The sequence below is a fragment of the Rhinolophus hipposideros genome (assembly GCF_964194185.1).
Source record: "Rhinolophus hipposideros genome assembly, chromosome: 20".
Taxonomy (NCBI): Eukaryota; Metazoa; Chordata; class Mammalia; order Chiroptera; family Rhinolophidae; genus Rhinolophus; species Rhinolophus hipposideros.
The window spans coordinates 9,679,299-9,693,066 of NC_138066.1; the positions used below are offsets into that span (position 1 = coordinate 9,679,299).

General features: G+C 40.2%; 1 protein-coding gene across 9 annotated transcripts in view; it reads left to right on the forward strand.

The window, feature by feature from the left end:
• MYH10 (myosin heavy chain 10) overlaps positions 1-13,768 on the forward strand; it is a 127,210-nt gene that overhangs the window by 88,297 nt on the left and 25,145 nt on the right. For all 9 annotated transcript variants that reach the window (XM_081028953.1, XM_081028955.1, XM_081028951.1 and 6 more), the window contains 10 exons: positions 3,147-3,340; positions 3,438-3,559; positions 6,263-6,332; positions 6,419-6,579; positions 7,051-7,159; positions 7,254-7,385; positions 8,289-8,495; positions 11,308-11,445; positions 11,927-12,050; positions 13,513-13,684. In XM_081028953.1, the coding sequence (XP_080885079.1) occupies positions 3,147-3,340; positions 3,438-3,559; positions 6,263-6,332; positions 6,419-6,579; positions 7,051-7,159; positions 7,254-7,385; positions 8,289-8,495; positions 11,308-11,445; positions 11,927-12,050; positions 13,513-13,684 (1,429 nt within the window). The remainder of the gene's footprint in view (positions 1-3,146; positions 3,341-3,437; positions 3,560-6,262; positions 6,333-6,418; positions 6,580-7,050; positions 7,160-7,253; positions 7,386-8,288; positions 8,496-11,307; positions 11,446-11,926; positions 12,051-13,512; positions 13,685-13,768) is intronic.

A 13,768-nucleotide genomic window follows, 5' to 3' on the forward strand; every position in this document is an offset into this window, starting at 1 on the left:
AAATGCAAAGAACAGTGTGGCAGCAGGGGGAGAGGACGAACTGGGAGTGAGACTGGAGGAAGGAACCAGTTAGGAGGTTATTGCAGAATCCAGGTGAGAAGTTAGAGCCAAAACTAGGGCAGTGGAAAAGAGGGGATGGAAGAAGACATTTGGAAGTTTGGTTTGATCAGTTTTGGTGAGCAGCTGGATGTGAGGGAGGAATCAAGTCTGACTCCTGGTTTTTGGCTTGAGTAAGGGTGGTCACATCTGCACAGGAAATACAGGAAGAGGAACCGGATGCAGTTCAGGGGTAGTAAGTGCTCTCCAGTTTAGGATATGGACCTTCTGCCCCTCCTACTTCTGTTCACTTCTCATCTTTCTTATCTATCTCTTCCTCATCTCCCCAGCTCCTTGGGGCTTGGTCCCAGGCCCTGAATCTCCATTTACCTGTTAGGTAGCCCATCTAGTCCCATAACTATAAACACTATCTGTAAGTCGACAGCTCCCAAGTTTACCTTCCTAGTTCAGACCTCTCTCAGCAGCAAACTGGAACGGTCAGCAGTCCACTTGACATCTCATCTCCACCTCAGTGTCTCACAGGCACCCCAAACTTACGCAGAGTTTGGAACCTAGCTTCCCATCTACACACGCACTTTTCTCCCATCTTCCCAGTGGCACCACAAGCCACTCAGTTGCTCAAGCCAAGATCCTAGGAGTTACACATGACAAGTCCCTCTACCTTACTTTCCATACCAAGTTAATCATTAAAGCAAGTCAATTCTCTCCTCAAAATATGTCTTGAATTTTCCTTCTCTGTCCTTCTCTATAATTGCCCTAGTTCAAGATACTGTCATCTCTCTTAGAGCCTGGACTACTCCAAGAGCCACCTACCTGGTGCCCCTGACCACCTCCCTGGTCTGTTCTACAGACAGCAGCCAGTGTGATTGTCCCTACCCATAGTGCTCCACACTAGCTTCTTTCCCTTCTTCCTGCCCGTGGTCCTTCAACATGCTGTTCCCACTGTCTAGAACAATCTCCTCTCTACTGGCTCATTCTTTCCCTTTGGGCATTAAATGTAATTTCTCCAGAGATATCGCTAACCACCCATCTCTCTTATAGCATCTTGTTCTTTCAGTGCATTTCTCACTATTTGTAATTATAAATGCATTTAAGTTTACTTCATTTATTCACTAACATATACATGTATCAAGCCTATTATATGCCAGACGTGCTAGGTGTGAGGGATGCATGTGGAGTAAAAGCAGACATGATAGGCACTTAACAAGAATTTGTGGAAGGCAGAGGTGCCTTTGTGACTTCTAGGTGGAGAGAACATAGGTGTTTGGTGATGGGTGCTGGATAGTCTATAGCTGGTTAAGGTCACACATGAAATCACCCAGGCTGAGAACATGGCTTGAGAAAACCAGAAGGTCAAATAATGTATGCCTGCCCTTGTATCTAACCTTATTCTAGAAAGGATTTCAGGTGAGTTGAGTTCGGACCCCTAATGAGGTCCATTGTGTACAGGAAAAGCAGAGGCTGGAGAGGTGGCGAGGTAGATGGGGTTCATAAAAGAAGCCAGGAGTGGAGAGTTTTTAGGATGCTGCTGTGATGGCCAGCAGGTAAATGTACCAGGTTCAAGTCAAACAAACACTGGACGGAATCTGCTGTTAGCAACTGACCTGTCGTTGCCTGAGTCCTATCAGGCAGGTGGAGGAGGGCGGGCCAGAAGCTGGTTAGCTGCACGGTGGAAAATTAGTGGGAAAGGATGAGGAGTGGAAAGTGTGGGAACTACTGTAGAAAGAAGCCAGGCTCTGAGGAGACAGAAAGAGAAGAGAGCAAGTGCAAGGTTGAGGGAAGTTCATTGTCTCGTGGCACATGCAGGGGTGGGGTTTGGTGCTGTCTTCTGGAGCGCGTGAAGAGGGACGGGCTGAATGCACAGGAAAGAAAGGTGCTCTCTGAGGTGGACGGTAGACAGACTCCAGACCACAAGTAGAAGGAGTAGCTTGCTGCCTTCACTTAGGAGAACTTGTAGTGTGCACACACGGACCTGGAAATTATTCCAATTTTATTCTCCCTTCTCCCAACTTCCATTAAGACCTGCATAACTTGGACAATTACCTCACCTCCTGGGTCGTGGCTTTCTCTTCCGTCAAAACCATTGGAAATCGAGACTTGAATGAGATCTTACTCATAAAGCACTTCACACAGTGCCATTTCCCCCACGTGCTTTCTGTCCTGGGGAATAAATGAAAGACACAGAGGTGGCTGGTAGGATTGAAAAGGGCATTAATAGGCGTAGTTCAATCGATATTTCAATTGCTTTTTAAATATTTCAGTAATGTGTTCCATTCATTTAGCGATTTTTTTTAAATGAGAGCATGCTATGTACCAAATGTTTTGCTAGTGGCTGGTGCACTGTGTTGGACTTCTATTTATGGTCTGTCATTAGAAGTGATAGGTCTGTGTGGATAATGTAAATTGTCAGCTGCTTTAGTAAGAGCGGAGCATCTGAGAAGTTTCACCATCGTTAAACCCAGCTTAGGCACTGATTCTTATTAGGAGGCTCCTTCCTATTTTGTGTTCTTGCCCTTTAATAACTGTTGCTCATGCTTTGAGGAGAGAGTTGCAGTTCACTCATTCCTAAAAACCTGAACTAATGTAATCTAACCTTCCTGCAGTGTGAATGACTTTTCTAACTGAAATTCTCTAATGACTAATAAGAGATGACTCTGGTCCCTAATCCCTGAGTATACTCATGTAGTGGATTTGCTTTATACAGTCGTAAATTTTTATAAGCCATTTCCCAGGTTGAGACTTGTCACAGGACCAGTTTGTGTATCAATAATGCCAGCCAATGATCTCTCATTTACCCAATAATTGTATACGTAACAGGCAAAACGTTATCAGAGACAGTGAATTCCTGAAAGTAGCAACAGAGGCATCTGCTGGTGCTGGTGTGTGGTAAAGCACTACAATATCCTGCCAGAGAAGTGTGTGGCTGTTAGTTCCACGGCTTGTGCAGTGTCTAAATATGCTGACTGCCTTAGGCATCTCTTATCATTTGTTCCACAAAGCTTGTGCTGCTGCACTATCACTGTGTCTTTTCTGTCCCTGCTAAAGAGTTAGGTTTGGCTTATTTTCCTTTTCTTTTTTCTTTTCACCAGTGGATCGCATTGTGGGGCTGGATCAAGTTACTGGTATGACTGAGACAGCTTTTGGCTCCGCATATAAAACCAAGAAGGGCATGTTTCGCACCGTCGGACAGCTCTACAAAGAATCTCTCACCAAGCTGATGGCTACTCTCCGCAACACCAACCCCAACTTTGTTCGCTGCATCATTCCGAATCACGAGAAGCGCGTACGTGTTAGGCAAAACGTACGCTGGTATTTACAAATACTCTAGGTCAGGTGATAAAGATTAAAGTAAAAAAACTCTCCTTCCTGTTCTTAATTAGGCTGGAAAACTGGATCCACATCTAGTGCTGGACCAGCTTCGCTGCAATGGTGTCCTGGAGGGGATCAGAATTTGTCGCCAGGGGTTCCCCAACCGCATAGTTTTCCAGGAATTCAGACAGAGGTATTGCGAACTTTTACCTTTTTTCCATATGTATCAAAGCTTGTCTTAATATGCATCAAAATGGTGAGAAGTGAGAAAAATGTTCTCCTGTTCCCTGGATAGTTTCAGTTTTCTTTTCATAGAGAAAAGGAATAATCACTATTACCTTTATTATCGGTCAAGGGTATTGAGTGCTTCTTTTATAAAGAGGTGATGTTCTTATAACCAGTCACGCACCGCACACCAACATTTCAACAATGGACCTCATGTACCACGGTGGGCCCCTGTACCAGAATGGAGCTGAAAAATTCCTATCAACTCGCGAGCTCGTAGCTGTTGTAAGGTCATGGCACAATGCGTTCCTCGTGTTTGCGGTGATGCTGGCGTAAACAAACCTACTGCACTGGCAGTCATAGATAAGTGCAGCACAGGCAATTATGTACAGAATATAATACTTATAATGATAATAAATGATTATGTTACTGGTTTATATATTTACCACACTATACTTTTTATCATTGTTTTAAGAGTGTATTCTTTCTACTTATAAAAACAAAGTTTGCTGTTAAGTATGCCGTGTAATGCTGGCAGCAACCCCATACATCTTATGTTTACAGTGTCTCTTTAGTGCGTCGTTTCTCTGTGCTTGATTTAATCTCATGTTATTTTGTACAGTAACATGCTGTGCAGGTTTGTAGCCTAGAATACAATATAGCCCAGATGTGTAGGAGGTTATACCATCGAGGTTTGTGTAAGTGTACCCTATGATGTTCTCTCAACAACAAAATTGCCTGATGACGCATTTCTCAGAACGTGTCCCCATTGTTAAGCGGTGTGCGACTGTATATGAGTAATGTATGTTCCTTTGGGGAAATTTTGAAAATACAGGACTGTCTCTCAAAAACATTTTAGGATATTTCTTTCCATCTCTCATTGAATATATCTGTGTATGTGTATTTATGTGCAAATGTACGTATTGTTTCCTGTGTGTGTGTGTGTGTGTGTGTGTGTGTACATATGTGCACATGCATGCTTGTGCACTTACAGTCCTTTTACTAATATCGAGTAGGGAATAGGATAGACTAGAAAAGAAGGATTAAGACAAGACAAAAGGGAGAAGATCAATAGAAATGGATGCAATAGAAATGGATGAAAACATGTTGGGAAAGTTATTTTTTAAATGTATTGAGGTTTTCTTTAATATTTAGTTTGCTTTTTTTCCTTTTTTCTCCTGGAAATCTGGTTTTCAAAATGACAGCATTTGTTCCATAAAACAAACAAGGCTGCAGGTCAAAGAATGGCCCTTTCTCCTCCTCCTGTTCCAGATGGAATCCAGTTGAGCTATTATTTCGGTCCTTATGGGTTTTGGGGAAAACCTTATTATGGCCCCATTGTATGATAAACAGATTGGTAGATTTTCACTTTTTATGGCTAGGAGGAAAAGGAGCATAATTGGCATCCAGAGTACAAAGTTGATTGATGTAGCCAGGATTCATCCTTTAGTATAGCCATTGTCTTTTTGCTAAATTTTCTTTTTATTGAGATATAACCTACATTAAGTATACAACTCAACCAATATGTGTACACCCAGGCCAATTTTATTTCGAATCTCACCCTGATACTTTCTAATGTTCTAAGTAGAGGCCTCTCAGCATTGTTCTCACAGCCTTTTCTGTTATCTAATAAATGCCTACAAATCAATGTACAAAGAGCCAGATTCTCCTTGCATCTTGAGAATGTGAACATTTGGGGGGAAATGAAGAAAAACAAAAAGGTTTTTATAAATTCTATGCTTTTATGGTTCTCTGCCACAATTTTTTTTTTTCAATTTAATTATATTATTAGTTAAAGATGTACAGAACATTATGATTAGACATTAACACCCCTCACAAAGTGATAACCTCACCAAGTCTGCTACCCCTCTGACACCGTACATAGCTATTACAGTACCATTGACTATATTCCTTATGCTGTACTTTCCATCCCATGACTATATGTATATACCGGGGGTGCCAAAAAAAATGTGTACAAGTGGACACGTTGGTCAACGTTGCTCAAGCAGTAGTTCGCAGTGATCAGAGTGTCTGGACGCTGACGGTAACCACGTTGAGCACCTCTTGTAATTGCAGAAGTCAAACGTGACTCGTATTCCCTTTTTATCAGTATACATTGAGTATTACAATTTTAATAGTTGTTTTCTTTCTTAAAATGTATATACATTTTTGGGGCATCCTCTGTACATTTAACTATAGTTAACATTCATTATTATTCTACTTCAGCTTCAGGTGTACAGCACAGTGGTCAGGAAGCTACACAGCCTGTAAAGTGATCCCCCATAAGTCCAGTACCCAGCTGACACCCTACATGATCTTTACAACATTATTGATTTTATTCCCCATACTGTATTTCCCATCCCCGTGACTGTTTTGTGACTACCAATTTGTATTCCTTATCCCTTCACCTTCTGCTGCAATTCTTAAACCTCTTCTTTGACCTGGAGAAATTAGCCTCATATTCATTTTTGTTTCTTATTTTAAGAAATAGAAACTAGATCTGCAGAAAATGACCTGGTCACCTGCAGATTATCATCTGGTCGCTTCTTTACTCTTAATTTGACATGATTACCTATCATATTGTTGCCTCTGAGAGAAAGTAATATTCACAGTTGGAAGGTAAACATTTTCACAAATTTTTACCAAAAAAAATTTGGCTGCTTTCTTACAGATATGAGATCCTAACTCCAAATGCTATTCCTAAAGGTTTTATGGATGGTAAACAGGCTTGTGAGCGAATGGTAAGCTTTCCTTGGTTTTCCTGGTTTGTGGACTATTGATACCATCTTTCCTAGAACAAAAAATAAACGAACTCTTTCTCTTTTAGATCCGGGCTTTAGAATTGGACCCAAACTTATACAGAATTGGACAGAGCAAGATATTTTTCAGAGCTGGAGTTTTGGCACACTTAGAGGAAGAAAGGGATTTAAAAATTACCGATATCATTATCTTCTTCCAGGCTGTTTGCAGGGGTTACCTAGCCAGAAAGTAAGTGGGTAATCATAAAAGAGGGAGGAATGTTTCTTCTGGGATAGATCAAAAGAAAAAGAGGGAAATAGCTAATAAAGGGGGAATAAAGAGCGCCAGCAAAGGGAACATGAGGAACCTATTGTCATACTGTCTTCATTGTCTCAGGCAAGTAGGGGATTTGTTCATATCCAAGAGCGCACACATATGCGCGTCTGGGTAAATGGCAGAAGAACACTGTCTCAGGCAGCAGCTATCAAGCAAGTGCAGGGAATTCACAACAGATGCTTGAGATCGCCTGAGCAAGCCCAGGAGTTGTTAACGACTCGAATGGGCAGTCCCACTGCCCCTTGCATTTTACCCGAGGACTTGATGAATGTACCCCCTTCCCATCCTAGCCAAATAATGTTTGCCTTTAGGAAGTGCTCTTACGACAATAGCTATTCAAACACATTGTTCTTTACATAATAAGTGTTTCTTACTGTTCTCCAGGGCCTTTGCCAAGAAGCAGCAACAACTAAGTGCCTTAAAAGTCCTGCAGCGGAACTGTGCCGCGTATCTAAAACTCCGGCACTGGCAGTGGTGGCGCGTCTTCACGAAGGTAGGCTTCGCTGCTTCTGTCTAAAGAGCAGCATTTGACCAGTAAGAACCCGTAGGAACGAGGTGTGATGATAAATGGCTTAATTTTGTCTCAGGTGAAGCCGCTCCTACAAGTTACTCGCCAAGAGGAGGAACTTCAGGCCAAAGATGAAGAGCTGTTGAAGGTGAAGGAGAAGCAGACAAAGGTGGAAGGAGAGCTTGAGGAGATGGAGAGGAAGCACCAGCAGGTATGTGCACTGACTTCATCAAGTCACACACTGCGCTGAATTGTTAGGAGAGCACCCACTGACAAGGGAACTCATACACAGTTATGAACAGCTATGCCTACCAGACCATCTTATGTTATGTGTATCGTTCACTCCTTTCCAAAGCAGACATTTGAGAATGGAGGTAACAAATACATTATGCCATGCATGTGGGTTTATGTAAACCCAAATCAACCTTACTTCTTGCGTTTTTGTCTTTGTCAAATTCTTTGGACATGCAGATGACCACATTGGGTCATCTGTTTTTAATAAAACACCCAGTATTACTACATTCCCATGGCTACTCGGGTGGGAAATAGAAAAAGTAAAAGCATGAGATAGTACAAGACCACCACCTGCCTCTTCTCCAATGACAGTGGTCTTCAATCAGTGTCCCTTTCTTAGGCAGTTGTGGTTTATTGACAAAGCAGAGGCTCAAGAAGTGTTTATGGATAACAGTAATAGAATTGTAGTGTTCAAAGCCAAAAAGATTAACAGTAAAGTCCAAGAATATCACTTGATACCAAACAGCTTTAGTAGTCACCGTGAACTTTATTGAGCCTGAATATTTTCCCTTTCCAGTTTTTCTGTCCCTTTGTAAATTACTAGAAGAACTGGAGTTCTTAAAATAGCATGAATTTAATATGTGTTACTCAGGATAATTTGAAATAACCGAAAATGTTTTCATCTAGCTTATTTTGCTCCAGTTGAACTACAGCTGAAGGTACGTTTGAAAGTTTTGCCAGTGACATGATATATTTTTAACTTTTAGTTTCTTGGTGAGGTACCAAAGAAACTCGAAATTGACCATTGAAAACTTGGTGGCTTTATCTCATGTGTACACTGGGGCAAATAATATCACTGGACACTTTACTGTGATTACAGCTTTTAGAAGAGAAGAATATCCTTGCAGAGCAACTACAAGCAGAGACTGAGCTCTTTGCTGAAGCAGAAGAGATGAGAGCAAGACTTGCTGCTAAAAAGCAGGAATTAGAAGAGATTCTACATGACTTGGAGTCTAGGGTTGAAGAAGAAGAAGAAAGAAACCAAATCCTTCAAAATGAAAAGAAAAAAATGCAAGCACATATTCAGGTATCTATGATCGTTTTTATTTAGAATTATGTTTTGAGTTTTCCAGATGCATCTATCGAATACATAGAAGCTATGGGTTTCTATTGTACATTGAGGAGCAAAAGGAGTCTAGGTTGTAAGTACCTACCCTTAAAAATATAATAAAATAAAACACTGAATTTAAGGTGGAAAAAATAAGTACCTATCCTTAAAAGTACACATCATTCATAGTACACATGTAATAAATTTTCTTCAAACAGTAGATTTGTTATTTTGAACAGGAATCTTTTATGTTCTGATGTGGCATCTTACACAATGCAAAGTGATTCAAAGTAGAAATCTCCCAAGATCCATAGACTTCTGTAGGGGACCGGATTTGTTCTTTGTGTTGGTGTTAATAATTCTGCAGTTCACTCCATTCATTAGATAGGCACTTACTAGGTGCTTTGGTTCATAAGAAGTGCTCAGCACTGATGCAGGAGGTGGCCAGGAATCAGAACAAAATATTCAGCCTTTCCTGGTAGTTACTTTCTTATAGAGAGACAAGCTCAGCTATCTCTGTGGTTGAATGCCCAGCAGTTATTCGGCCTGTACCCTAGGACACACCCACCTCTTTTTCCTCGTCCCCCTCCTCAACCCATCTAACATGCTCTTAAGTGTCAGGGCTCTGTATCCTCCCACCATTGCTTTATGAGTCCAGTACCAAACCTTTTTTCTTCCATGTCTCTCTCTTCATTTTTTCTTACCCCATTACTTATCATTGCAAAACAGACAATTTGGACATTTGTGAAAACCACCAATGATATCATATTACTTCCTTGGCAAATACCCCATATAGTAAATCATCTTTCAACATAATCGGCTTTCAAATATCCCATAATAAGTTAACGAATAAAAAGTACATAACCTTAATCCAGCAATTCTAATTCTAGGACTTCATTTTAAGGATAAATCAGTGGAAGCCATCTAATATCTAGTATTAGGGGATTAGTAAACCATGCCAATGCTGTACAGGAATAAATATAAAGATGTTTATTTTCATGGGTATTTATAACACTGATAGACAGTCACAAGAGTATATACAATGAGATCTACTTTTAAATATTTATATAAAATATAAGTTTATATTATATATATGATTTGATACGGGAATATACAGAAGATGTAGAATAATGTTCACCGACAACAATGAGTTTTCCCTGGTTAGGCATTATCGACAGTTTTTCTTTTATGTTCTTTGTTTAAATTACTCATTTGAGTAATATATTTTACTTATGTAAGGGAAGGACATCAAAATTCATCTCTAATCGCCCAACCTATTTTTTTATATAAACTCAAAATTTTAACCAACTTCAGATGAAATGCTTGCATTTCTCTATTTGGAAAACAAATGTGTCCTTGTAGGAACAGGGTTTGTTTTTTGCTTTGTTTTGCCTTTTTCAGGCTTTTTGTCTTCACATTTTTTCCCAAACTCTTATATTTCTAGTTTTTTGCACTATTATCTTAATTTATTGTCTCCCTTTGTAAATTCATCCAACCACATTCTAAAAATATTTGTGACAATATTAAGTAATTATTAAGTATTGATTTTTTTCTCTCATGAAATATCAGAGATTCTCTATTAATTGCATGGTCCTTAGTAAAACCCAGCCTCGTCCCTTCCTTTTGTCTTTTTGGTTTTTTTGCTTGTGAGGCTTTGAGAGATTTCTGATCTGTACCGTTTCAAACCCAAACTTTTAGGTTTGGTTTATTTATAAGATTAATTTCCTAATTATACTATTAATAAATGACTACTGATTATTATAGAAAAGCTAGAGAATATGCTAGTCTCCTCCCACCTATCACCCCCATTAACTGTATCATTTTTGCTTGTATATTCTTCTAAACAGATACATAAGGATTCATTTGTTAATTGAAATTATACTGAGCGTACTATTTTGTTCGCTGCTTTTAGCACCTTTGGAAATGTGTGGTGAAGAGATGCAAGTAAAAAAATCCAGACTGGGGGAAAAAATGACCTGTGTTGTTTTGTTGTTGTTGTTTTTAAACAATAGATAGAGAGCGAGAAAGGGAAGAGAAAGAAATATCGGGGAACATAGAAATTAAAGATTAAGAGGCTTATCAGTCAATCACAATGTGTGAATCTTATTTAGATTCTGATACAAACAAATATATCTTTAAGTGGTCTTTATCTTTTACAGATGAAATATGATGTTTGGGATTTGCTTCAAGATAACCCTAGGGGAGAAGGGAGAAGGTAGAAGGGTAGTGAGGAAATGAGGTTGGCCACCAGTTGATGCTTTTTAAGGCTGTCTGATGCCTCTCTGTGGGGCTTGTTATGCTACTCTGTGTACTTCATATGTGTGTTTGAAATTATTCATATTTCCCTATGTTACTAATTATTATTCCAAACTATGAATTTTAATTCCTGTATGTTATCCCATTTTACCAGTATACCAACGTTTAATTACCAAGTCTTTTATGGAGGATGTTCATAGTTCCTAAATATTATAAATAATATTTCACTTTTTTAAATATAAATCGCATCTGTGACTATTTGCTGACATTGCTGGTTTAAAATTTAAAAAGAAATGCTGATTTGCAAAGCTCGCTGCATCTTCCCATGCTGGCCTCCAGGAGTGATCCAGTTTGTACTTTAACCTGCAGAGTACACGAATGTCTGTTTCACATAACTGCATTTCATAGATGTAAAAAGAGCCTTACCATTTTGAAAATCACAGATTGGTACTTCATCTTCATGCGCATTCCTCATTAATGTACGGGGGAATTCTGGGGAGACAGTGGGGAGACTGACTGTGCTCTTCTTCCCAAGGACCTGGAGGAGCAGCTGGACGAAGAAGAAGGCGCTCGGCAGAAACTGCAGCTGGAAAAGGTGACAGCAGAGGCTAAGATCAAAAAGATGGAAGAGGAGATTCTGCTTCTCGAGGACCAAAATTCCAAATTTATCAAAGTAAGAGAATACTTCCATGAAAAAGTTTATTTTAGAATGTGGAAAATGCTTATGTTGATGCACTCACTGGAAGTGACTTCAAACAGAAAATTCTCAAGAAGATTTCAGGTTCATTAACTTTCCAAGTCTCTACCTGTCCTGTATAGATTTCTAAAGACACAGCAACCATTGAATTTTTTATATCCACTAAATATCCTTACAACCCTTTAGACTTTTAACTCGCACGCTTTGTACGCATTGATCACTCCTCGATGACTTGTTCCCATCTGTGCAGCATTCATTCATTCAGCACTGGTTGTGGGACTCTGAAGGCGGGCGGCGGGGCCAAGCTCTAGGGTCATCACCAAGATGAGTGAGCCTTCTTGCCTTTGTGGAGGTGACCTGTTGGGGGAGGCAGTGCCAATGTTACTTGTTTTCTGAGTTATACCTAACCCCAGTTGTTAGTATGAATGCCTTTTCTGAAGCACTTTTTTCTATTCAGGAAAAGAAACTCATGGAAGACCGCATTGCTGAGTGTTCTTCTCAGCTGGCCGAAGAGGAAGAAAAGGCAAAAAACTTGGCCAAAATCAGGAATAAGCAAGAAGTGATGATCACGGATTTAGAAGGTCAGTGTGGGGGGCTAGAAAAATTTAGAACTAGGATATGTGAGTGTTTAGATTTTACTTTAATCAGAACACGCAATAATAGAAAATGAACCTGGTGATTTCTAATAGTAAGAGCCTTCAACTTGTGTTCAATTGTTAAAATAGGTCTAGTCGCCACATATTCATGATGTTAATAGAACAGCAATAAAGTATCCTTTAAACTTTTACTTTTTTAAATTAGGCCCTATGATAAAATATAGTGCCCTTTAGTACACATATTTGGGATCTAAATTAAGTTTGAGTCCTACGGGCCATTGGATTTTGTGTAGGGTTAATCTAAAAAGTGCATCTAGGTTTCACTTCACAGAGGGGATGCTTCCTTTCCCAAAAACAGGCAGGGACAAGAGAAATTGCTGAGGATAACATTCTGATAGCAAAAGTAATGTCAGGAAATCCTAGGAATTTTTGCAAAATGAATCATTGCTTTCTTCAAAAGAAAGAGAAGAAGATGGCGGACGTTGGAAAGAGCATAGAAAACCTTCTCTTTGACTGGCAGCTAGAGACTGGTATGACACTAGAAGTGTAACATGAGGGAAGAGCATGGCTCTTAGCGCCCTGGGCTCATAAGGTGTGCACAGGTACCTGCAGGGGCATGACCAGTCTTTCTTAATGCATTTGCTTTTATGAGTTAGGTTTGTAAGAAATATTTAGGGTTTTGTTGTCCTTTGTATTGTTTTTAGTATATAGACAAAAGAAGGGATGTCAGTATGAAATCATGTTCATAAACCGTTTTTACCACTATATGCGGTTCTTCTCCTAAGGAAGTACACAGAAAGCAGATGTGCCTTTTCTGTTCTCACCTGTTTGATCAGCCTGTGACACCCTGTCTCATCTTCTCAGCATATTGGTTCCTGCTGGAGAACACAAAGGCATATATATAGGTTACATTATTGTGAGGAAAGCATTTGAATGGAACGCCTCACTGGAGTTAATGAAGGAGTCACTATAGAATTTTAGAGGGGTGGGCAGGAAAGATGCATAACCCTTTCTCCCCTAGTGCTTGGGAACTGCCGTCTTGGTTCAAACCAGAGCTTCCTGGCAAAAGGGGGGTGGGGTAACAGGCAGTTACACACCTGCCCTGGCCTCTGCTGAGCTCCTCTCCAAACCTGGGCCACAGTGATGGGTGTGACATGAGAAGGTTCCAGATCACATTGGCTCCAACAATGTGGACTCACTTCCCATGAAAGGACATCATCCTTAGATCCACCCACTTTCTTCCTTAAAATTCCCTCCTCCCACTAATTTATCTCACCTTCAGTTTGATCTTAATGGGTTTCAAATGACTGAGCTAATGGCACAGTGTTAACAAGGCAGTGACATGCTTTTGAATAAAATGGCTTATTTTCAACCTTAGTTGATATTTGGAGTTTGTTCATATGGTGTGTCAGTTAATATGTTGAAGAACTTGTGTCTTGCCTTAAAGAACGCTTAAAGAAGGAAGAGAAGACTCGTCAGGAACTGGAAAAGGCCAAAAGAAAACTGGACGGTGAAACAACTGACCTGCAGGATCAGATTGCTGAGCTCCAGGCACAGATCGACGAGCTCAAAATCCAGTTAGCCAAGAAGGAGGAGGAGCTGCAGGGCGCGCTGGCCAGGTCCGCCGTCACCACCAAGGCCTTTGCTTTGGGCATGTCATTGTGGGGGCTGTTTTCAACAGAATGTCTCATGTCTAGAAGCAG